Raw genomic sequence first — 23,995 nt, forward strand, 5'->3', positions numbered from 1 at the left:
GACAGAAGAGAAGCGTAGACTCCCGAAGTGAGGCTGCTCAGGGACTCCAGTCCTAAGAATGGGGGGAGGGAATAAGGGGAGATGGCACTTCCCAGCCCCTTTTCTGGGTGTTTCTGGTCCTGGGTGTTCAGGATTTTCCCCTTAGAGGTCACTTCACCCGGCAGGGCACCCAATGAAAAACACTGCGGAAGGAAATTTAATAGGGAACAGACCACGTGGTTCGGAGGGCCGGAGCTGTGAAACAACTCAGAACTCGGAAAAGATTTTCTGCCCCTTCGCGTTGGCCCTGGTCCACACAAGTATACCTCCAACTAGCCCCCGTGGGCTGCGGCAGCAACCGCTAGGCTCTGGGCATTGTAGGACCACGGTGTCTAGGAATGCGTTACCGGGATCTTGAGAACTTTCCCAGGGAGAAAGGGGTTTGTCTCGGCTCTTCAGTGCCAGAGAACTCGTGCAGAAATGTCTGTGCGTCCTTCCCTAAACCCTCAGATTTTCCGCAGGCCTGTGGGCATAAGCTGACCCTGCAAACACATCCTGGAAAATACTGATGCGTCTACCCACAAACGCCTTGGAGAAGCAGAGACAAATGAGGAGAGGGACTCGGAATCCGCTTGACTGCACACCTGGAGTTCCCAGATTCTAAGCGCCGGGTCAATTCCAGGCATTCTTCCACTGATTGGGACACAATAAATGAGGGTGAAGCAACTGGTTGGCTTTAGGACCTGCAGCTTTGGCACTCGATGCTCGGGCCACCTGGCGTGGACTTTTGGGATTAGCTTGTCTTGATTCCTACATAACCCTGTGACCTTGCTTCCCCAGCAGCTGTGTGCAGACATTTACCTTCACAGCGCAGCTAGTGACCCCAGCTAGCTCGCAAGATAGGAGGGATCATAAAATACGAGAAACTTTCCTTTTGAGAAGGTCGAAATACAGGGGAGGATTACTATACATCTGAAAGCTTGAAAATACAGCATTGAAGCATTTCTGAGTTTGTCTTGGCTAAAGGCAAAACTAGCTTCGGGCAACCTTCCCCTACTACTTCCCGCCAAAATGGTCTTGTGGGTAGATTGAGCAGCATACCTACACAGTCCTAAAGTATCTGCCAGAAACACACCTACCTGAATCTCCTGGGCAATAGCTTAGCCAAAGATCTGCTTCCTTTCTGATTGTATGATTAAGTTAATGGCCACACAAAAGAAAACACAGGGGCAGCTCATGAGTATCTGCATGCATCATTCAGAAAACACAATTCCAGACCATAAGGAACTCCTTTACAAAAAACAATATTTGCCTACCTTTGTCCAGAACTCAGTTCATTCCTATCTGAATCCCCAGCAGATAATGAAAGTGCCTTAGCAAAAAGGAGATTCCAGGAGAACCAGAAGGAAAAGAAAAGGGCTTTCAAGCTTTTTTGGAAGTTAGGCCCCAGAACAGCACACATTTGTTTGTTTTTAATGGATTTTTGCTCCAGAGAACCGATAGTGTGGACAATATAGTCTGCCTGTTGGGTATTGTGATTTATGTCCCTCTCGAGGCCATTTTTCATTCATCTTCAGATATCTTTCTCACTTCTTGCCATCCAATTTTCTTCACAACCAATCTTGGTCTTTCTTTAGAAAACCCCCTTTAGGTTCAATTGGTTAGCTTATTAGAAAAAGCAATTCTTCAGGCTAGAAGTAATTTAAAGATAGTATTTCATACCTCATTCATTTTATAGGTGAGAGAACCAAGCTGGGGGAAATCATACAATGTGTCAACCAAAATGCAGGGTCACACTAGTCAAGAGTTAGAAGTGGAATTGTGGACTGTTCTCATGACACCTTGCTGGGGGTGAATGTAACAGGTCATCAAACTCTTGCCTAGGAAAAGTGAAAACAGGACTCAAAGAAACAGCACAAAAAAATGTATTTGGATGATCCTAAGGAAGACAACCTGCTTTTTTCACCAAGATGGTCATACACTATAAATACATCTCTGTGCCCCATGCCTCATCTTTACCTGCTCCTTACTGTAATCATAACTTATTTTGTGATGACTTTAAGAAAATGAGGACTTTAAAATACTTTAAGGAAAAGCTATTGAAGAGTCTGTAGTGAGACCTTGTGTAATTTTCCAATTCAGACCTTTTCAAAAATGTTCTTCAGACATAGGGAAAGGTAAGCAGAATGTGAAAAAAGGAGGGAAAAATAGAACAGATGGCACCTATGACAGCTAAACCAGTACACTGTCTGTGAATAACTATGGAGATGGCAATTGATTATGAGCATGCTACCATTAGACCTAAGGGATCATTGTTCATTTGGTTTTGTATCTAATACTTACTAGATATACCATTTACACATATATGTTCTATTTAACTAAGAATTGTGTCAGCATAAGAATACAGAGGAACTTTTCATACAGGGAAAACAAGAAAAGGAGGAGAATTGTCATTTCTTCTGTATGATAATGTTTCACGACCAGGTTTTCTGTTCGCTTGCTTGTTTCCAGAAGTTGTGTGGATGGAGAAGTCTTTAAAAGGAAAACTGGGTCCTGCAATACATAGACTACCATCAAACCAGGATATTTTCACCTCGATTTCTAGAAAACTCTCTACAGAACCTCTTAATGGATGATAGAATATGGAAGAGTTTTGGAGTATACCATACTCTTCCATGTAGGAATCACTACTAGAACCTAAAGTGGGCCTTTCATCTGTTTTCCCAGATAGGTCTGAAAATTATCTCCCGGCATTTGTGAATATGCTTATTACCCTGCAGTGAAAAGAACACAGACATCCCAGTGACAGGTTAGCTGCATGGAGCATTTTGTCTAAATAATTGTCTTTACTCAAGAAGCCCAAAACTTTGCACCTAAAGTTTTCCCAAGTGATAATCAAAACTTACCTTCTTTGGGGTTCAGAAATGACTTACAGTAAATCAATGCAAATGGGAAAAGGCTATTATCCCTCTCTTGTGCTATTTCTTCCCTTCTTTTCAGAAGCCAATGAAAACAAATGGCATTTATTCAAAAGGTTAACACTAGCTACTAAAAAATGTTAAAAACTTTCCAAATAATTGCTTTGAAGAAAATAGTCATTTATTGTCAAAGCATCCAACATACCCGGATAAACTATAAAGTTTAATAAATCTTTTCAGGGATAAAAGAAACACATAACTATTCAAGACTCCATTTCACTGGCACAAAATTACACTTTGTATTAAAAGGAAATACATATTTACATAATTGATGACATTCTTCATTGAAGTCCATAATCATTTCATGATACATGCACTTCCCCCTGGAAACTAAAATTGAATGGTGACCCCCTTTTTATGTGTTTTGTTTATTTTTGTAAGAACACAAGCTGTCATCAGGAAATGCAGAAAGCATCTCACCCTCCTCCATTATTTATATCTAAAATAAATTTTGCCCTTACATATAATTATTACATCTAAACCGTAAGTGCTTAATAATTTAAGTAGAAACGTATGACAAATGCATCAATATGTTGCAATATATGACATTTTTAAAAATGTACTTTTGTTTTTGGGAAAGTGAAAATGCGTGCATTCAAAAGAAAACTCCCTCCATCAAAAATCCACCATTGTGTGTGTGTGTGTGTGTGTGTTGGGTAAACATTGAAATGAGAAGGCTCCTGGGGTTGGGGCACGTGTGCGTGTGCCCCTGTATGTCGGTGCAGTGTTTTGGGGCACAAGGAAGTGGTGGATGTCCTCAGCGTGTACTCCTGCAGGTGGCTTGACTGTGCCTGCGCGCGCGGGGAAAGCCGGGGTCCTTTCCGTATCAATTATGCGAGGTCATGTGCCTAGAGAGGTGGTGGCGCTCCCTGAAGGACTCATTGCAAATGGGGCACTTGAGTTTCTCCTCCCGCCGCCGCTTCACCAAGGGCTCCATCGCATACTCCTTTTTGTGGTGCGACCTCATGTGGTACACCAGGTCGGAGGTCATGCGGAAAGAGGCGTTGCACTTGGCGCACCAGTTCTGCGCGGGCAGACACAGCGAGGTGAAGGAGGGCGGCAGCAGCGTGAGAGCCGAGGGCAGCTGCAACTGCAGGGGCCCAGCGGCTGCTGCAGCCGCAGCTGCGGCCGCCGCCGAACTCTTGGGCCAGAAGGCTGTGGCGTAGAGGAAGGGGCTCTGCTTGGGCAGGCTGCCACCGCTACTCGGCAGGGCCCCGCAACCTCCGTTCAGGTCCGCGGCCCCCTGGAGCTTCACCGCCAGAGGGTCAGCGGCGGCCGGGTAGAGTCTAGTGGGACCCACACCGTCGCCGGGATGGCAAGGGTCGAGCGCGCCCAACTTCTGGCCCAATACCAGCGGGGACAGCTGTGAGAAGGAGCGCGCCGGCTGCGAGAAGGCGCTTTTGCGTTCGTCAGACGCGGCGCCCTGGCCACCTCCCGCACCACCTGAACCTGCTGACCCCGCGCCGCCCCCTGCGCCGTTGCCTCCGGAGCCGCCCAGCTGTGGCACCGAAGTGAAGGCGCTGCCCCGCGCAGGACTACCGCCCTCCAGCCGGCTGGGCAACGGGCCCCCGGGCCGCGGGGCCAGCAGCTTCTCGGCGCCCGCAGGAGACGCCGCCGCCGGCGTGGAAGAGCCGCCGCCGCCACCTGCGTCGTGGTCCTCGGCAGTGGTGCTCCCGCCATCCACAGTCGCCTCCTCCTGCAGGCCGGCCCCACGGCCCGCCTTCTTCACCTCCACGAAGGCGCTGCGCTTCGCCTCGCCGGTCTCTGGGCTGGGTGGCGCGAAGAGGCGGCCGTTTTCTTCCAGGCCGAAGTAACTGCCAGAAGCGCGGTACTGCTGCGGCGTGCAGACCAAATCCTCCTTGGAGGCTGGCAGGGGCCTCTCGGCGAAGCGGGCCCGGCCCCCCACCAGCCCCGCACCGCTGCCTCCGCCGCCCTCCGCGGCCTCCTCCGGGAATTTCCTTTTCCCTTTGCAGACGCCGGTGGCGATGCCGTCGGGACTCAGCTCCGCCTCCTGGTGGCCCGCACTGCTGCTGCCGCTGCTGAGACTTTGGGCCGGGGAGCAGCTGCTGCCTCCCCGGGAGTTTTCCAGTTCCCGGGCCAGGTTGTGAAAGTCTGTGGAAGGCTTTGCGCTGCTGCCGCCGGCGGCGGCCGGTGGGTTGCTGCTGTCCGGAGAGGGGGCCGGGTAATGGTGGATGGGGCCAGCCTTGCAGAACTTGGGACCCGGACCCAACGGCGTCTCCTGTTGCTGCTGTTGCTGGTCTTTGCCGCCGCCTCCGCCCCCGTGGTCTTTGGTGCCCACGCCGCCGCTTTGTTCATCGTGGGGACTCATATCAGCGCTGTGAAGTCTCTTGGGGCAGCGGAAACGCAGATGCGCCACATAGGGGAACTCAAACTGGAAACGTTGGCTGCATTCCAGGCATGTGTAAGGGGACGACCCTGCTTAGTGAGCAAACACCACACACGCACACCACATGATTACTCAGCATCTCCCGCAGGCCACTTTGCCATCATCCCCTTCACAAATCTACTTTTATCTCTCAGGGTCTGAGTGCCCGAGAAAAGAATATACCATCTGACCTCTTCTAACTTTCCCTCCTGATTCGAGAGAGTACAGTAATCAAGCAAGTGTGCCACTACTTATCCTTGCCTATCTGTCCCAGCTTCATTCCGAACTACATCTCTGAAACTTCCTATAAGATTGGCAAAGGGAAGAAGGGCGCACCAACGCGCCGGGGTGAGACCCCGCTGCTCCCAGCACCTCTCCCCAGCTAGCGAGGGGCCCACATGCAGGTCGCAAACCAACCTACCATTCATTTTGTTGTGGGATCTAGAGGGGCAGAGTAAGAGTAACTCAGTCAGTTCTTTCCCGTACCAAACTAGTAATTCTTCATCTTTGGCAATCCTGCGGAGAGAGCGGTAAAATAGCTGTCCATTTTTTATATAGGCTTCAAGGTTCTGTTCTTCTTTATCTCTGGCTGATTGGACCAGCCGCAGCCACATGAGACCTTCTGAGGAACCATTTGCCGCTGAGGTGTCTACCTACAGTTTAAAATAGAAAACAAGGGCGGGGGAAAGGGATACCCAATGAGAGAATGAACCAGAGGAACTAGGATCATTTCCTGTGTCTACCAAAGAATTACCTGAGACCAAGCTTCCAAAACTTGACTAAGTTGGAATACATGCCTATGTTATAACCAGTAGGCAAGAAAACCATTCTTTGAAATTTTACATCAATCCATGCAGATTATTTAAGTCATCATTTTCACATATTGGTTGAATACTAATTAAGGAAATTCCTTTCTAAAATGTAAATTAGTGTTAGTCTCTTCAGAATTTACTTCCAAATTATCTTACATTAGTAAATCCTGGAACATTTTGTTTGGGGAAGTAAAAGAAATTATTCTGTGACACTCATCTTCCTAATTTTGGCTTGAACAATTAATAACTTTTCTTTGTAAAGAAAGAATAGAAAGTGAGAGGCCTGCTGGAACTTAAAACATATGGACTTAATGATGCTGTGTTGTCAAAACAATTAACATTTTTACTTAAATACAAACTCTGGTCACTAGCTAATGTTATCAAAAGAAAATAATACTTAAGAGACAGGGAGGCCTCCTAGGCTGGAGAGCAAAAGTACCCAATACTTGTAAAAGTACTTAGCATGCAAATAGCTTCAGCCCTAGTGAAATCTCCTAGAGAGTTTAGGAAGTCATGTTTCACCAAGAGGAAAACTTAGAACTGAGGTACTGATTCAGACATTTCTAGCATTCCATATCAAATTTTGTCATGTGTTCCAGAAAAGCAGTTGACAACAATTTGAGTTTAATTTTTCTCCTCTAATTTTTGGTGTAAAAACTAGTATTGCTCACATTGTTGCATTTTCTACATGTAAAGCTTATTTCTGCTTGTCATTAGCATGATTCTTAGTCCATTTTCAATAGGACATTACCCTCATATACCTACACAGACCAACGAAGACTCACCCGGAAGATATAAGGTACTGTTCTTTTGTCAGTGGACTTGAGAGCTATGAAAGCTATGCTGTCATACAGGGAAGTATGGCTCAGAACACAGGGACCAAATATAGCATTCTCAGGGATGTCGCACGTTGTGTAAACGCTGGTAAAAATATCTGTTAGACATTGTTGGACAGCCTTGGCATCTCCATCCCAGATGCCTCGCTGGATGCCTGAATCCTCCATCACTGGAGAAAGATACACAAGATAAGGAAGTGAGTTACATTATTGCTTTTACTGATGTGAACCCAGACAGCACTATGACTACAAGACAGATTTTTCTTGTACTTGCCTGATTTTTTTCAGAGCTCATATGTTAAAAATAAAGCAGATTAATCTGGCATATTTAAAAGATGCCAACTAAGAAGTATTTTCCTTTCCTTTTTTTTTTTTTTTTTTCTTTTTCAATAATCAGAATGGTAGGAGAACTGGAACCCACTGAATGTTTGGGATAAAGAAAAGGGAAAGAAAAGAAAGAAAGAGCTAGGAAAGACAAGATAATTTGTGCAGTACTTTGGCAATAGGTGGAGTATGCTTATGGGGTGAAGGTAAGGAAAGAAAAACATTTTTTTACCAACCTATATCGATTTTCCTAACTGAAAGAAACTTTTAACCCTTGAAGAAAAGTTCTTCTTTTCCTATGAATTGAACTGGGTGCCTGAAAGCTGATTTTTTTTTTTTTTTTTCTTTTCTTCCAAAGAGGGAAGCAGCATTAGCAAGCAGGCGGAGACAGCAGAGCATGGCGAATGGATTTCAAGTGAAGTGTCAGGGCCACTAATTCCGTGTCAGCTAACCTTTCTCTGCAGCCTACAAGAAGGGACGTATGTCTGCTCATTACCATAATCCAACACTGTCCCTCCGAGGCTTTAATTAAAAGCAGCAAGCAGAGGTAATTATTTTTTTCTCGACATGCTTATTTATGGATGAGGGTGAATCCCAGTTACCTTGTTATACAAGAGGGTGGATTGAGTCGCCTGTGGCCCATGAAGTGAGGAGGTACGGGGCAAGTCTGAAATACCGTGTGTAATGACTGGTGAATTCTTTTTTCCCCAGATAACGACCCTGTTTGGGCAAGAGGGGGCAGCCCTGCTTGAATAGTCCTCAGTGGGCTCTCCAGCTGTTTAATCCGCAGCAATTTAGAAAGTAAAGCCCCAATGGAAGGTTCTCTATTAAGCTGTCATAAAGGGACATTTCCCTTCCTCTGTCACTGGACACCCCCTACAAGGCTTATCACTTAAAAAAAAAAAAAAAAACCTCCAGATATTTAAAAATTTAAAACTAGTTCTGAGGTATCTGCATTGTTTACTCTGTATGATTAATCAAAATATTTCTCCAAGTTGATTTTCCCCTTATCTAAAGGTGGGTTTTCCCCACCTTTGGCAGTGATTTGTTTATGTTTCATATAATTTAATTAGCGGGAAAGAGTAGAACTCTTTCTTTTCCCGCAAAGCTGTACATTAGGGAATAATATTAGCAATGTCTATTTTTATCTTAATGTTAATGTCTATTAACCAATTAGTTTTTCAAATGGATGGAAAAGTAGTATCTTTTCCTTGTCTTCATTTTCAGCTAACGGAGTCTAAAACTTTGGTCAGCCTTTTCCCATTCATTCTCTTGTGTGCCCCAAATGGCAAGTGTTGGACTAAATCTGCCAGACAGCAGAAATAAAGAAAATACCCAAAAAGTAGAAATTTTATTTTGCTACACAGTCTATCCCTATACATTTTAAGCCCACACGAAGTAGCCTTCCGGATGTCTAATTGAGAATTAAAATACATTTTTTTTTATAAAAAAGGATTTATCTTTTCAAGCGAATCCTATTTTCCCTTTCTTAATTCCCTCCAGTTCACCGTTTTATGTTCTAATTTTTGTCTTCTTTTTAAAAGTCTCTTTCACACAAGCGTCTCATTGTGCCAGGAGGTCGCCCGCCACTTCGGGCAACAGCAGGGACGCAGTCATTAAAATGCAGTTCTACCTAACAATACGGTGAAAAGGTCCTCGCTACGCCGCGCTAATAGCCGTCAGCTTCGCCGCGGCAGCCGCCACGAGCCTCAAGCCGGTCACAATAATCCGTGGGCAAGAACCTGGGCTCGCTACCCGCGCGCAGTCGCCTTTGCGACCCAACCTTTCACAGCTCAACGTCCTGCTCTAGGCCCAGGGTTCTCATCCGCCAGGGGGATTCTCCCTAGAGCCCGCAGGACTAGCTGAAAGCTGGTCGCGGCTGCTGGTCGCTCGCCCTCCCTTCTAGGCAGGCATTGTCTGGCTGCCGCGCGCTCCCCAGTCCCTTGCTTCTCCGGCAAAGTGCTCCCCACCCACTCCTCCCTTTGTATAATCTTATTGGCAGTAGAGATCCCCTTAACAATCATTTTCCCCGCTCTTCTGGAAAACCAGGAGACGGGGGACAAAAATTTCCACTCTTCTCACCAAACCTGCCTTCTCCCATCCCCCTCCCACATCAATGCAAATAGACTTACCAGGAATAAGGTCAGGATCTAATCGCCCGAAGAAGGCCACCTGGACCGGGAAGATGCAATCGAATGTTTCTTTTTGCCTATTGTATCAGTGTATTTCCATGTCAAGAGGTGTTGGTGGTGTTGTCTGGTAGGCTCTGCCTAAAGAGAGGAGAGATGGAGAGAGGAGAGAGAAAGATGAGGGGAGGGTAAGAAGAGAGAGAGAGAGAGAGAGAGAGAGAGAGAGAGAGAGAGAGAGAGAGAGAGAGAGAGAGAGACGGAGAGAGTTGTACAGATGGACCCGATGCAGTGACTGACTGGCACGCAGACACACACTTTTTGTTTGCTGCACATAATCTGCCCAATGACGCGTGACAGCCCACGTCCCCTCCCTTTAACTCTTTGCTGGGCTGGGCGCTCCCTCAGGCGCCGCCTGCCTGGAAGCCTTCTCCCCGGCCTCCTGGAAGCCTTCTCCCGAGTCTGGCCCGTTCCTCGTGAATCCAGAGCACCTTCCCTTGGCAACGCCTCTCCAAGAGCGGGCCCGTCCGACTCTACCTAAAGCTTGGGCCCTCTGGGACTGCTAGGAGGGGGAAATCAATTTCAGGATCGGAAAGAAAGGTACCCAAAGACTGGAGACGGGCTTTTTCCGTTTTGTTAGGCGCTTGAAGGACCTAGGACAGAGAGCTGGACGTGTAGCATGCGCGAGAACCCCACGCGTGTATCTCCAGAGTTTGAGTTTTGTGGACCAGAGACGGGTGTGGGATTATCCACGAGGGATTTGCGGGCCATTGAGCTGTCGCTGATTTGCGAAGCTAGTTGCCTGGGGGATGATAAACTGGGGGTGGGGGCGGGAGCTCTCTTTACAAGTGCTCACACTACGAATCCCTCCCGTGCAAAATTCAGAAAGGATGCACTTTGGAAAGAACTTGGCTTAACCTTCCCGTGGCCCAGGAGACCGGTAAGGGGATAAAGTGGCGATGCCGCTAGACCTCCGAAGGGTACTTATACCGGTCTTCAGGTCCCAGTACACTGGTACCTGGGCGGGGGCGGGAGGGCGTTCATGGGAAGAGTCCAAGTTACTGGACAAGATGGTCCTGCGTTTACACTCTCTGCGTTATGGGTTCTGAGTAGTCCCCGAGGGGTCCCATAATGGGGGCGGCCAGTACTGTAAGACGTGGGGGTGGGGATGATTTAAAGTAAAAATTATTACCGAGATGGACTTCAAAGAGCGTTTTCACGTCCAGTCGTTGATGGAGGAGTGGATGGAGTTGCCCAGGCCGTCTCCGGAGCCTCGTTTGTGCGCTAAGCTACTTAGAGGCGCTGGCTTGCCCTTTAGTGCAGCAGCTGATGCTAATGACTTGAGGTCTTTAACAGCCTGAAAGTTGACTCCTTCGGTAAGGAGGAAAGTTGACAATTTCGCAGGGGCCTTCAGGGCTCTTTTTCTCTGTTCCTCTCTACTCCTAAGGAAAGAAAGACCTTTGGGTGGTATAGCTGATCCCTCAATTCCCACCCACACTATCACTACAATGAAGTGGGCAATCTGTCAGCTTTAGGATAAATCGGATTGTGTAGCCGGCTAAAGGGCAAGAGGCAGACCCACGATTTAAAGACGAGACAATCTCGGTCAGACTTCCACCCCAGGGTTTGAAATAAGGTGAGTATAATAGGGGCTGGCAAAGAGCCCCTTACTGTGTTAGTTAGATCCTTTCACAGCTTGGAAAGCTCTCCCTATAATCCAGAGGCCAGCAAGGCACTGAATATCTTTCATTGCAGGTGCCTGCCCTCTAAGGAGGCAGGAGAAGGAAGGACTTTAAAGAGCAGAAGTGAAGTGAAGGGAATTTCCTAATGAGTTCACTTCCATCGGGTCTCTCTCCCAGTTTATCTTACCTGGTCAACACCCCACACAAGTTTGCATTCCTTCTGATCAGACAGGGCCTCTGCCTAGACTAAGGCGGGACCAAGAAGGAAAGGGCTACAAAATCTCCATATATTGGGAGAAAGGGCAGAATACTCCCTTCACTTCAGGTTAGTTACTGATTTTTTGAAGAAAGCTTCTGGAACTGCAGTTTTCTTTCATCTAAGGTGTCATTTCTCTTTGCAAATATATGCAGCTTTAAGTAGTTTGGCTGAGTGACTCCTAATGACAGAGGCTCAGTACAATGAAGGCTCTTATGTCTGCATATGAAAATCTGCAATTGTATTTAACTGTCAATTGTCTTATGACTGGCTGCTCCATCAAGTCTCAGATTCAACTCCCCTCACACACATATGAAAGCTGCCCCCTCACCCCATCTCAATCACTTCTTTAAAGGGTGGGTGGGAGAGTTAGAAATGTTGAAAAGATTGCCTCAAATGTTTGGGAAAAAACACTCAGTTTGAAGAATAGTGGCCAGATTCTTAAGTGAAATGAGAGAATAAGGAAGAAAAAGGAAAGGAGAAAAAGAACAGCAAGTTAAGAGAAAAGTAACCAAAAAAGAGGTGTAGTCTTGCAGAAATTACAGCGGGATATAGGCACTGGTGTGTGCTGTGGTGGTGTGAGGTTGGTGTTCAGGAATTTAATTCCATTAATCTGTGCAATAGAACACTTCTTTGTGCTGTTTTGGCTATTCTTTAGAAAACATACAGTTTGTCTTTTTCAGAAAAAGTCATCTGTCCATGTAAGCCACTTTTGTAATCCTATCACACACTGTAAATATAAAGGCATCCACTCCAGAAGATGGGCATTTAGAAAACAAGCTCTAAATGGAAGACATTTTTCTTGCGTCTGGCCTTTTTTCTTAAGTATAGAGAATATCTCCTTTCTACTTATACTATGTCTCTTTTACATACTGAAACCTTGTCTCCAGTTTGTATAATACAAAGAATATTTCTGGTACATAAAATGTGTTTGGGTAAAATTGACCTTTTAAATCTCAAGCTAGAAAACAACTACAATTCTACATTTCAGAGAAAGGAGAGGTTTATTGAGAATCTGGTCTTCAGATGTTTAATCTCAGTTTCACTTTTTTGCCTGAATTAGATTCTGCCTCCTGCTTTTAGGTAAAGATCTATTTTTAAAAAATACTTGCATTCTATGGATCCAACCAACTCTTTGTTTTATGGATCAAATGACTAACTTAGCAACAGCAATAGAAAGCAAATATGGGTAAGAAATTCCTACTTGGAGAGTTTTCCAGTATTTTATGTAGTACACATTTTACCTGGTAATATAAATGGTCTAAATGAAATCATTAATGGGAGATAAACACATCACAAATTATTTTTATTTCTTTAGAAAGTCACAGGTTAGAATGGTGCATAAACTACTTTGAAATCACTTACTGGAATTCACTGATTCTAAATGAAGGGTTGAAGCATTTATTCGGTCTCAGACAGTACTATAAAAATAGACCTCGGTCAATAGTTTTATGTAATTGACACGGAATGATGGGTTTATGAATATATTTGGAACTCTTTTCCCTGGGATTTTATTTCCAATTAGGTGGTTAGGAGAATGACAATGAAGAGTGAGTATGCTCACCTTGCTCCGCTTTAGCAAGACTTCTTGTAGTCATGGTAAAAATACATGTGTACACAACTGCAGTGTTGTTGGGAAGAGAAGGCTGGAGAGAAGTTGATGAATGATTCCAGAGTGGTGTCTTTTATGGCCTAAGTGAGAGGGTGGAGAATGGGTGAGAAAGGAAATCTGAGAATCAGTGAATATTAGAATAAGAATGCCCTCTTCCTTCCAGGGTCCAGAAAATATCTTAAATTCTGTAATAGGAAACAAGTAAAAATAATCCTGCAAATAACTCACTTTGAAGATTATTATCCTATAAGAAACACATTGTTTTCCTATTCCAGGTCTTCCTAATCCTATTTCCAAAGCAATACACCGGCCAATGTTTGCTTGTCAAAAGTGTGGCAATTCATAGTGAAAAGAAAATTGTGCTTGAAGACAAGAGGATGCCAATGAAGCAGATGAAGCAGACGGTGGCAGCTCTTCCCTAAGTTTATTAATTTCCCACAGAGAGGTCTGTGCAAGGGGCTATCAGAGTTGTAGAGGCAGAGAATGGAGCTTTAGGGAGCAGTATTGCATTACCTAACCCCGAAATTCAGAATAAGAAACTTTCTAAGGGATAAACTTGACTGATACACGGAGATAAACTTGACTTATACATGGAGAAGGAACAAATGATGGGTTTGTGACCAGGGAAAAACTGTCAATCTGTGCCAAAAATGTTGTTCAAAGGGTTGTTATCTCATTTCCTATCATTTTGTCTTTTTTCAGGAGAATATTTGGGGGTTTAAAAAGGGAGAGTGGGAGGTTAATCTTAATCTGACTATTTATTTATTATATCTTGATGAGTCAAGAAGAGGCAGATCTGCTGAAATGGATAATGGTTTATAGGGAATAAGGGGGGGCACTCTGTGTTTTTTAAGTATACATGTCAAGCTCAGTTTGAGTCTGTTCTTTACACCAAGTATTAGGGTTGGTTCACTGGGTGATAAATGAGTGGATGTTTCCCAGGCTGGTTTTGAGAAAGCCAGAGACTCAGGAGTGGATAATTCTTAGCCTGTGAGGAGGGTCTTCAAGCCTCTGATCTCTGTAGAGATCATTACTCCTGATTCATTTTTGTCGGCTTTTCAATAAACACTACTGTTTTTAATGCTGCTACTGATACTACCACCATTAGTATTATCATCATGATTAAAATTTCCCTCTCTCAAGTTTAAAATCTTTCTCTCTGAGGGATGCTAAACTCCATTTACACTTCTGCTGGAGTTCAGCTGAGAGTTCGTTAGTCTTTGAAAGTTTTGTGTTGCCCTCTCTTGTTTATCTTCTCCTGGATGTGACTTGTAGTCAACTGGCTCAGTGGCTTCTGTGTATGAATTCCAGCATAGCTAACAAGTGATTTACAGATCTGAAATCAATGCCTCATGCTCACCTATGTGTGATTTCTGAACCAAATCCAATATCCTGATCTGCTGGACTCTCCTAGCTTTTATGCCCCTCCTCCAGATAAATGTCTAGACATATAGCAAGGAACAGCTAGTTTTCTTCCAACACATTCAAAAGCCCTTCCCAGACTTAGACACCATAGACATTGAGCAGATCTCAGAATAGGATTGAGGGAAGGAAACAGAGTCAAGTCACAGTCAATCAGTCAGTCACACCAAGCCTCCTCACCTTCTGTTCCAGGCTTTCCAGACAAAATGGGGCCCTCGGGGTATCTAGAAGTGTCAAATGAGATTTTGAGAAGACTGACCATAGGCCTTGGGAATGTCACCAAATGAGAGGGTGTACATTAAATTTCCTCACTTAACCAGGAAGAAAGGACATTATTCCAAGATTCAGCACTTGAGTTTCATCCCTTTTCTTCTCCAGTTTAGGTTTGGTGTAATTCCTGAGTTAATGAGAGAGGTACTGATTGACAGGTGGTGTGTACTTCCTGGGCAGACTCATTCCCTAGCATTATATTCCCACTGACCTTCTAAGTTGTGGACTTAGACCATGAGAAATCAGGTTGCTGGCGATGAGCAAGCAGAAAGCTTTGCTCTCCTGGGGAAGGGGGTCTAGGCAAAAGACACACATGCCCAGGCCTTTCTGACTTGTATGTACACATGGTATACTTCCCTGAGACCTGAGGAGATGTGAAGTAATATGAACTAGTAACCACAGCTATAATAATTAACTTTGTTTAGTGAGAGCCTTGGATATATCCAAACACCCAAATTGCTCCCCTGTTTAAATTCCAGAGTGATCTATTTGAATGAAGACCATCTTTCATAATTTCAATTCACATGAATTGAAGTTATTTCATTATTTAGCATCAGTGGAGAATGTCTCCCTAAACATTGTATAGGAGGCCTACTGCTCTCATCAGATCTTTCAAAAGCACTTACAACTACCAGTGCAAGACTTTTTTCATTGCAATTACTTGGTGAAGCAGTCTTCTAAACCAATTCAAAGATCAACTTGTCACTAACAATACTAACATCATAAGGGCTGTAAATGAAACTGGATGTACATTATGAAGTAGAGAAACTATTTGGTAGGAAGTATCAAAACTTATATTTGTTCTCCTGAACTTGAGTGAAAAGCTGCTTCCCACACTGATGTTTCTCTGGCAACAAAATACATAACTAAGATACCATTCACAATCTCTCTAATGTTTTAAGAAAAACCTATACCTTAAAAGGAATAATATCCAGAATTGTCAAATAAATCCTTCATAAATTCCTAAGAATAAACACACTGAATATGGTCATCTGGATATTGAGATTTTCTAGGCCCAGAACTCAATTTAAGTTCAAACAGCATTGTACTTGAGAAGATATAGTCATGTGTGTTCACATGAGCACGTATATGTTTAAGACATCTAGGGGTGAATGTTGCCAAAGGTAACCCTAAGGAAAAAGAAGTTTTAGGCCTGTAATTTTTCTAGATTGCATGTTCAAAACAGTGCTCCTGTTTTCATGTAAGAAACTAGTTTGTATGAAATCATATGGTTGAGCAATGGGTCCTGGAAAGGTAAGTGGATACAGTATAAAGAATATATTGAGTATAATTTTACTGTATGACACCTTCTGTGTACACGATCAGATGCCTCTCAAGCATTATTTATATTCTAGAGTTTACTGAGACCCTAGGAAGTTAGTGTTTCCAGGCAGGGCGGGGGGCGGGTTTTCCCCTGAACTTGTGACAATATCCTGGAGAAAGTCACTGCCCTCACAATGTAGCAGATTTCATTTCTTGTCTGGGGAACTGAATTAACTGCTCTATCTCCAAGACCCCTAACAGCTGAAATGAGCCCAAAGTTTGGGCAGCAAGGCAAGAAATGCCTGCTAGACTGAACAATTCCTGATATCTGGATTCCATGGTGCCCATGTCTCAGTAGAACTCACAGTGACAGAACTAAGAATGCATGGCCAAATGCGGGGCTTCAAGGTAGGTAAATAGGTCTCTCTGAGAGAGACAAAGAAAGCATCTGGCAATACCATAAAGGGCACTCACCGTTTCCACTACATTTGCATTGATTCACCAAAGAATGCAGAGCACTGACTGGGGATGCCACCCGGCTGGACTAGACCGCGTCAGCGACAGAAACAGAGTGGGTAAACCGTGAACTCCAGGCAGGTGGAGGCCACGCGGTGTGCTCAGTCCATTCCAGATGCAAAGCAGGAACTCCAGTCCCCAAGGGCCAACCACGTTTCCCATGTTCTCTAACCCATCTCCTCCTCGGAATTAGTGCCAACACTCGCCTCCTGCTAGGCGACCACTTTCCTAGAGGAAAGACGTCCAAAGGGCGGGGTCTGCGAGAACAGCAATTCCTTTCACCCCAATACCATCCTATACCTGGCCCTGCCCACGACCTCTTGCGGTTGGTCGCCCACGTTCCTCTAGCAGAGCATTAGTCCCTGGTCCCGACTCTAATTAACTAGGCTGCGGGTGACCTAGCTTAGCCTTGGTTTCCCTCCAGTTGAACTAAGGCTGGCAAGCTCTGCCTCCAGCATTGCAGTGAGGACTCAGTGAGGCAACCGGGGCGAGAGCGTTTTGGAAAGCCAGTTGCTGAGCAGATGGTAAGGGATTACTTCCAAGAGCTAGGGCTACTTTCATTTCAGTCTTGTACATCCCGGGGAGGCCTCAATACCTTTGTTAACGAACGTTCTCCTTAGAAGTCTAGGGTACTGACCCAAGAAGACAGACCAACAACTCAGGCTCAGGAAACCCCACAACTCCACCAAGGGAACTGAACTACCTGGATTCAACTTGGGACCCCCTAACAGGAAGTTTAACTGGTGTATGCTTCTCATGTGGACTGAGGCAATAAAGGAAATCATTTCATAAAGTTACTGTGAGGGCTGAGTTGCAACTTAGAAGCACATAGAACAATGCCTAGGGTCTAATAAATATACATTTTAGTGTGGCATTTTGTATGGAACGCTGACTTCACTTCCTCACTAGAAAATTCGGGAAGCTTATTGTGCATCCGCTTTTTAAAGCTTCACCGAGAGAAGGTTGAGGAATTCTCCCTGTTGCTAGGAGGTCGGATGGAGGTACTGGTGGATAAAGTAGGCAGATGGAATCTGTTCAGGATCACTGCTACCTCTCAAAGACCCCAAAATTCCATCCATGAGCAGTTAGCCGTTTTCTTGCGTGTCCCCCAACCACTGGCTTAAAGAAAGAGCAACCAGTTTGCTCTGAAGAACTGCCCAGGTATATAGAGATACGACTTCTCTCCCCAGCACACCCCCAATGCCCATTTGAGAGTCCTTTCTTTAGGTCTAGTTGAGGCGCCTAACTTACGATGTTGGAAACTCAGGATGGCAAGGCCTGATGCAAGGCGACTCTGTGGAATGAGAAACATGTGAACACAGTGGCCAAAAACCAGGGCCTGCGAAGAGCCGCGATTCTGAATAGGAGCTCACAAGGGAGCGGGACTATTGTCAGGGTGGGCAGTCCCGGTCCTCCCCTACACCCGGAGACTGCTGTGGGACCCTGCAGTAGGGCCTAGAGCACCAGTCACATGGTCCGTACAGGAACGGGGAGTAGGGCTACTTTTCTGCTGGGTCGCCCTCAGGCTCCACCCCCACCCCTCCCAGCACCCCTCCCAACACTGCGGGGAACTGGCGGACCCAGACTCCAGCCGGTCGGATAGCATTGGCAAAGCCGCCTCTTCCAATCCCACGTCTCTTTCGCGCAGGCGCAGCCCAGAACAGACTAGTTACTTTAGCTCCACGCCCACAGTCTTAGGCTCTGTGAAATCTTCCGCCCTGTCCCGCGACATGGTCACAAACCATCTGTTGTGGGTTCCCAGTACCTTCTCCTTCTAAAGGATCCAAGAAGTAGTAGTAGTAGAACTCGAAATTTGGGATCCTGAACATTTAATATTTGAACTCTGGGCCTGCGGTCTATTAGCTGTGTGTCTTTGAGTTAATCACTTAAACCCTCCGCACTTTGGTTTCTTCGTTTGTAAAGTCCTTAGTAAAAACATTTATCTCATAGAGCAGGTATGAATATTGCAAGAGTAATCCTTGATTCAGGTGCTAGTTGGGTCACTTGTTTAGGTTAGCATCTCTGGGCTGCTTTTCCTGTGAAGCAGAGGGCTTTGTGATGACAGTAATACTTAAGTCAAAGGGTCATTAGAAAAATTAAGTACCAAAAGGCTGGCACAGCATTTGGCCTAGCACAGGAGAAGAGCCCAAAGTTAGTCACTCAAAGCAGCTGAATGCCTGCCTTTTATTTTTTAAGCTTAGCTCTCCTGTTACCCATTTTCTCTTTAGAGAGAAACAACATACAAAGATGCATGTTGGAATGTGGGGTGGTGGTGTTTGGAGAGTTGGGAGGAAGCTCTTTGTAGCAGAAAGTTAGGCGACATTTCTAGAAGCTGTCATCCTGGCTTTTGCTCTTCAGTTTTTAGGGACAAGGTAAAAGAACTGGAAAGGCAGGGGAAAGGAGCTTGGAATAGGAAGGTGCTCAGCAAATGTTTCTCGATTGAAAGTGGCATTTCAAAAATCAAGGAGACAGGAGTCTGGAGTGGGAAAGGAGACCCAGGGTTGGGATTGGCTGCCACCTCTTGCTGCCAGGCTGCCAGTAGGCATGTAGGTCTCTCTGTTAGGAACCCTTCTGTGACATTATGGTTTCTGGGAGAGGAAGACCTCAAGGGGACAGGTTCTGAGGGCAGGAGAAGGGGTGTGTGGGAAAGAGAACATCTCAGCAGGAGACAGAGCCCACTTCACACAAGAGACGTGAAACTCAGGAGAGGGGAAGAGAAAAGATATGGACATACCTTAGGGGAAATTAGGCCTCCAACAGAGGGATATCCTCCAAAAGTTGAAAATTCAAATTGGAATTCTTGAAACTCAGGTGAGGGGAAGAGAAAAGATATGGACATATCTTAGGGGAAATTAGGCCTCCAACAGAGGGATATCCTCCAAAAGTTGAAAATTCAAATTGGAATTCAGAATTTTAGATTCTCAAGCATCCCTTAATCATCTCAGTGGTCCGACCTTTCAGAGTGGGACGCATGCCTGCATCACCATATGCCCCAACATTTCCCCTCTCCTTCAGTATCAGTATCCTCCTCTAACTTTTTACATGGGAGCACTTAACATCCCCCTTTCCCCTTTACTGATAATAGGATAATGGATGATCATGTTTTACCCAGCAACTAACAAGACATCCAGGAAAATACGGCCCCAAAGAGCATTCAAGACCATACCCTTCTGCTCTTTTCCTGAGGGCAGAAAAGCTGATGCAACAACAACCAAGGGTGTTCTATAAACTTCTGGCTTTTAGTCTGCTCTACCCTCAGACCCTGACTAAAAAGTGCTGTTAGCAGAAAGGAGAATAAAATAAAATAAAAACCAATTCCTCAGCGTTTGACCCCCAGGGCAAAGGAGACACTGGTGAGAAGGAGTCACAACTTGGAAAAAGATTTATTTTTCCTGGCCATAAATCTCATCCCCTTGTTCCTCTGCCCAACGAAGCATGATAAAGTCCTTTTCCATAAAGTATTCAGCATTAGAGCCACAAAGCTCCCCCAATCAGTAGCCATCTGCTTCTACCATAACTGCTGCTCCCGAAGCAGGGAAAGCAGCCGCACAGAAAGGGCACCACTGTTAGGCTGCTGGACAAATGAGGAGCCTGAATAGCTTTGGTTTTCCTTGTGTATCTGTATCTATAGAGACAGGAGAAGAAAGGCCGCATTATATTGATACAACAATTGTAAAACAAAACACGGAAGAGGCATCTAAAGGGCAATATCGCATGCATCAGGGGTCCCCAGATAAAAGGGGCTCTAACAGATTTATAGAAACCTTTAATTGGTTTTCAATTGAAAGCTAAAGAGGCTGGAGCGAAGCTGTGAAGAGTGGCAAAGTGCTCTCCTTCAGCCGTCTGGAGGCGTGATCGATTTCATGGAGAGAGAAAAGAGGAACCCTGAACCGCCCCGCCGCTAGGGCTTTCCTCTTTGGCCACTGGTGTGATCTTAGCATCTCTCAAACACACACTCTCGATTTTCCTCCTTTCCTTCCTCCCTCCTTCAAACCAGTAGGCATGTGGAGAGAGGAGGGGGAAAAGAAGTAAAAGTAAATCTAACTTACTAGATCTGGGGGCGGGAGGGGGAGGACCCAAATCCTCGTAAAGGCCCATACTTTAAACATAATCACCCACTAGTATAGCGAGACATTTTGGAAGAAACAAGAGTACCCCCAACCCGCCCCAATTCTTTCTCCCCATTTCTAGACTCAAACGGAAAAGCTAAGCATTCCCACAACCTTTCCACTTGGTGAGTAGAGAGGTCTTTGCTTGCGCTTGCGGGGTGTGCTTCAGTGCGGGTATCTCCACTTGGTTCGCATTGCGCGCTCCATCCTTCACCCCTCCCTGTGCTGCGGCGGGCGGGGACCCCACCCCCATCCTCACCTCAGCCGGGTAGGGCAGTGCCCACCCACGCGGCAGCTCAGGGCGTCAGTCCGTCTGTTCCTAAAGCTAATTTATTGGCCCGACCCTCCATTATCATTTTCAGCTTCTTAATTAATCAAAGATAAAAGGCAATGGCGCAAATTACGATTATGAGGGAACTGGAAGACGGTTTTGAATAAAATGGGAAAAGCGAAATATGATTAATTGAACGACATGATAGTGAAATCTCAAGTGCGAGGAACAGGTCCCAGGGGGGCAAACTGATTCATCGGTGTTGCGGGTGAGCCTTCCCTCCTGCCCTCGCATCATCGTATGGGGACAGTCACCAAATGGGGTCTCTTGGATCCCAAGCCTTCGGAAGGGAGAAAATGCCTTTCCAACTCTGGTCTCAACCTCACTCAGCTTCCAACCTTCCCACCTCCGCCGTGCCGCCGGCGCCCCCATCGACTTTCTGGACTCCTGCTAGGGAGTCCCGCCACAGGAGGAGCGCCCTACTCCATTCTTAAGTGAATGCACCGGAGTCTCCTCTCACTGTTTCCTCCTGTCCTGTCACATTTCCCTAACCGAGGCTAACTCTTCGTGAAATTGCAGGAAAACAAGTCTAGTAGGTCAGTGATCGCATTGACTTCTGAGAGGGATTAATAGAGCCCTTGTCTGATGCTGCTTTCCAGAATTACGTTCGGGATTAAAAGGCAGACACGGCACGGGCACACATTTTGCATCCTCTGGTCGTTGTGATTAATGTTTCCGAGGGGATTTATTCTGGGAGCTTAAGGAACGTGCTCGCGGGGTCTAAAGCCCGATGGCCGCGTGGCAGGGGCCTGTCTGAGGGCATGGTGGGCACGCGACAGCACACTGGCGGATTAGAGGGGACGTCAGATAGGCGCGGAGATACGAGGAACCTTTTAGTGTCCCTTTCTTTACCTTCCCCACTCGAGAATAGCTGTTTCGGGGAAAAACTAAGGACTATCAGGGGTCGCTGACCTTAGGTCTTTTGGGGTGTGTTTAAAGGAATATCCTTGTGCGTCCTGACTTTTCGGTGGAAGGAAAGGGCTGAGTACCAAGCTACTGAACTTCAAGCCTTCGTCCAATAAGAGGGACTGTAGATCCGCATTTCAGGGAAGCGCCGCACCCCAACATATCGCTCACCCACACAGCAAACTGTTGCTGTCCCCCGACCTCAGAAGAGAAGGACCTCAACCGCCAGTAGCTGCCGCCCTCAGGAGCTTTCGGGGGCGACCCAGGGAAGCACCTGTGGAGAGGAGCCAGATCCTAAGCCTGAAACACATCACCTCCACACCACCTTTTAGTGGCAGACAAAACCTCCCAGAGCCAGTGTAGGAACCCAAGAACAAGGGGGAAATACAACATGCAAAGAGGGGGGCGGAGAAAAGAAAGGAAACCAGGCAGGGTTTGGGGGGATACTCTGAAAAAAAGAGCAAGCGCATGCGAGGGTGAGAGTGCGAGCAGTGAGATGAGAGGAGAAAAATGGGCAAGTAGGGAATCGCGGCTGGCGGAAGGCATTACTGCTCTCGGGCAGAAGGGGGCACCTTTCCGGTCGAAGCAGCCTTCTGCTGGGCTGGGCGGGACGCCCAGGCAGTGGCCGCCTCCACCCGGGGTTCTGGGGTGCTGGGCGCCCCCTTCTGGCGTCCGCGAAGCCGCTCCCTGCTGTCGCGTGGGTGCTCTGGTCCAGCAACTGACCCTGGCTTGGTGGTTGGGGTGGGGAAAAGGAAGGTCAAGGGAGACAGTGCGGGTAGGTGGGGGTAGTCCGGAGTATCAGGCTCCCCTGTCTCTTCCCTGAGCAGTTCCCTGTGGCTTCCTTACCTGCGGCCGCAGGGCTCCGTTACCAGGAGCGAAGCTCCTGCGGGTCCCTCCGCAGCCCCGCTCCACCCGCGGCCACACTCTCGCCCCAATGGGAGCCTGCGGAGGAGCCCGCCTGCCTTGCAAAGCGGTCCGGTTCTCTGCCGCAGCAGCTGGGAGGGAGGGAGCGACCGCCGGCTGCTGCCGGGCGGTGTCTGGGGGCCCGCGAGCCGAGCGCAAGAAGCCGCCATCTGGAGCCTCGGCATCGGGCGGGGGTGGGAGTGCCAGGGAAGGGGCCTGGCGACTGGGCCCCCGCGTGCGAGGGGCAGGGGTGTGCGCGTGGGAGCGGCGCCTGTCGGCCTGAGTGCTTGCGTGCGTGGCGTGGGAGGGCGCGTGTGAGGGGTATGACCCCTGTGGAGGAGGAGCAGAGGCCTGCCCTTCGCAAGGGCCCCAGATTCCCGGGCAGCCCCAACCCGCAGGTTTGGAGAAAGTGCCCGGCACAAGCTTGGCATCCTCCCCCGAGTCCCTCGCTAATCTCATTCTGGGGGTGGCAATCTCGCTGGGAGAGGAGAACCGAAACACTCTACAGGCGCACTCATGCCTTGTCGGCCAGAAGCGGTTTTCTCATTTCCCTTTCCTCCCACCTTGTCCATCCCACTCCAGGAAACATTCCTTTCCAAACGGCATGGATTTTTGGACGCTTCCAACCTAAGACAACTACTTCAGCCAGGACGTGGGACAGGCACTGGCAGAATATCACTCTTGGGGATAAATGCTCTTTAGTTTCTGGTGGATTGTGGAAGAGGAAGGAACAAGGGAGGCTGCCAAAGGGAATGGAGTGTGGGAAGCACGTTTAGCGTGGAAGAAGAGAATAATGGGTCGGGGGAGGTGGGAAGTGTGGTATCTCTCTTCCCCTCCTTCAATTTCAGGTCCTTTCAGTGCTTTTATTTCTTTAACCTTTTAAACCATTGCCCTTTCTTGAGTCTGGATGGGGGCGGGGAGCAAAGAGGAAGGGAGAAAAGAGGTGATGAATGTGGAGGAGGCTAGGGGAGATATTTTGGGAACTCAGGCTCTCCAGTTTCTACGTTACCTCTGAGGGAGACGCCCTCCTGGGCTTTGGTTCAGTGTAAAGGGAGTTGGTTGGACGTATGGACAATGGCGGGTGGTCTGAGTACAATAAATGAGTGAATGAAAGAGTGAATGAATGAATGAATCACAGGAGAGTCAGACCCACTCTTACCCGAAGGCATTAAAAGACATCCCCATCCCCAGCTGTCTCGTGTCCGGCAGAATGGCATTATGTAAAAGATCTGGCATGTCACCCAGTGGCACATCTGGTAGGTGTAGATGGCATTCATTAGCACG

The 23,995-nt window shown here is 46.9% G+C and overlaps 1 protein-coding gene across 3 annotated transcripts; it reads right to left on the reverse strand.

Annotated features, from left to right (window-relative positions):
* Window positions 1–3,066: 3,066 nt before the first annotated feature.
* On the reverse strand, window positions 3,067–22,959 carry Prdm8 (PR/SET domain 8). 3 transcript variants are annotated; one of them, XM_047565714.1, is made up of 7 exons: window positions 22,655–22,959; window positions 12,944–13,071; window positions 10,634–10,883; window positions 9,448–9,585; window positions 6,941–7,161; window positions 5,765–5,996; window positions 3,067–5,396 (listed from the first exon to the last, which is right to left on the reverse strand). In XM_047565714.1, the coding sequence occupies exons 5-7, from the start codon at window positions 7,157–7,159 to the stop codon at window positions 3,784–3,786; spliced, it is 2,064 nt and encodes a 687-aa protein (XP_047421670.1). In that variant the 5' UTR covers window positions 7,160–7,161; window positions 9,448–9,585; window positions 10,634–10,883; window positions 12,944–13,071; window positions 22,655–22,959; the 3' UTR covers window positions 3,067–3,783. The 3 variants fall into 3 exon arrangements, with proteins under 3 accessions (XP_047421670.1, XP_047421672.1, XP_047421671.1); XM_047565716.1 differs by having other exon boundaries at window positions 3,067–5,393; window positions 22,655–22,957; XM_047565715.1 differs by lacking the exon at window positions 12,944–13,071.
* Between the last annotated feature and the right edge of the window lie 1,036 nt (window positions 22,960–23,995).

This window comes from Sciurus carolinensis, chromosome 10 (genome assembly GCF_902686445.1).
Source record: "Sciurus carolinensis chromosome 10, mSciCar1.2, whole genome shotgun sequence".
Lineage (NCBI taxonomy): Eukaryota > Metazoa > Chordata > Mammalia > Rodentia > Sciuridae > Sciurus > Sciurus carolinensis.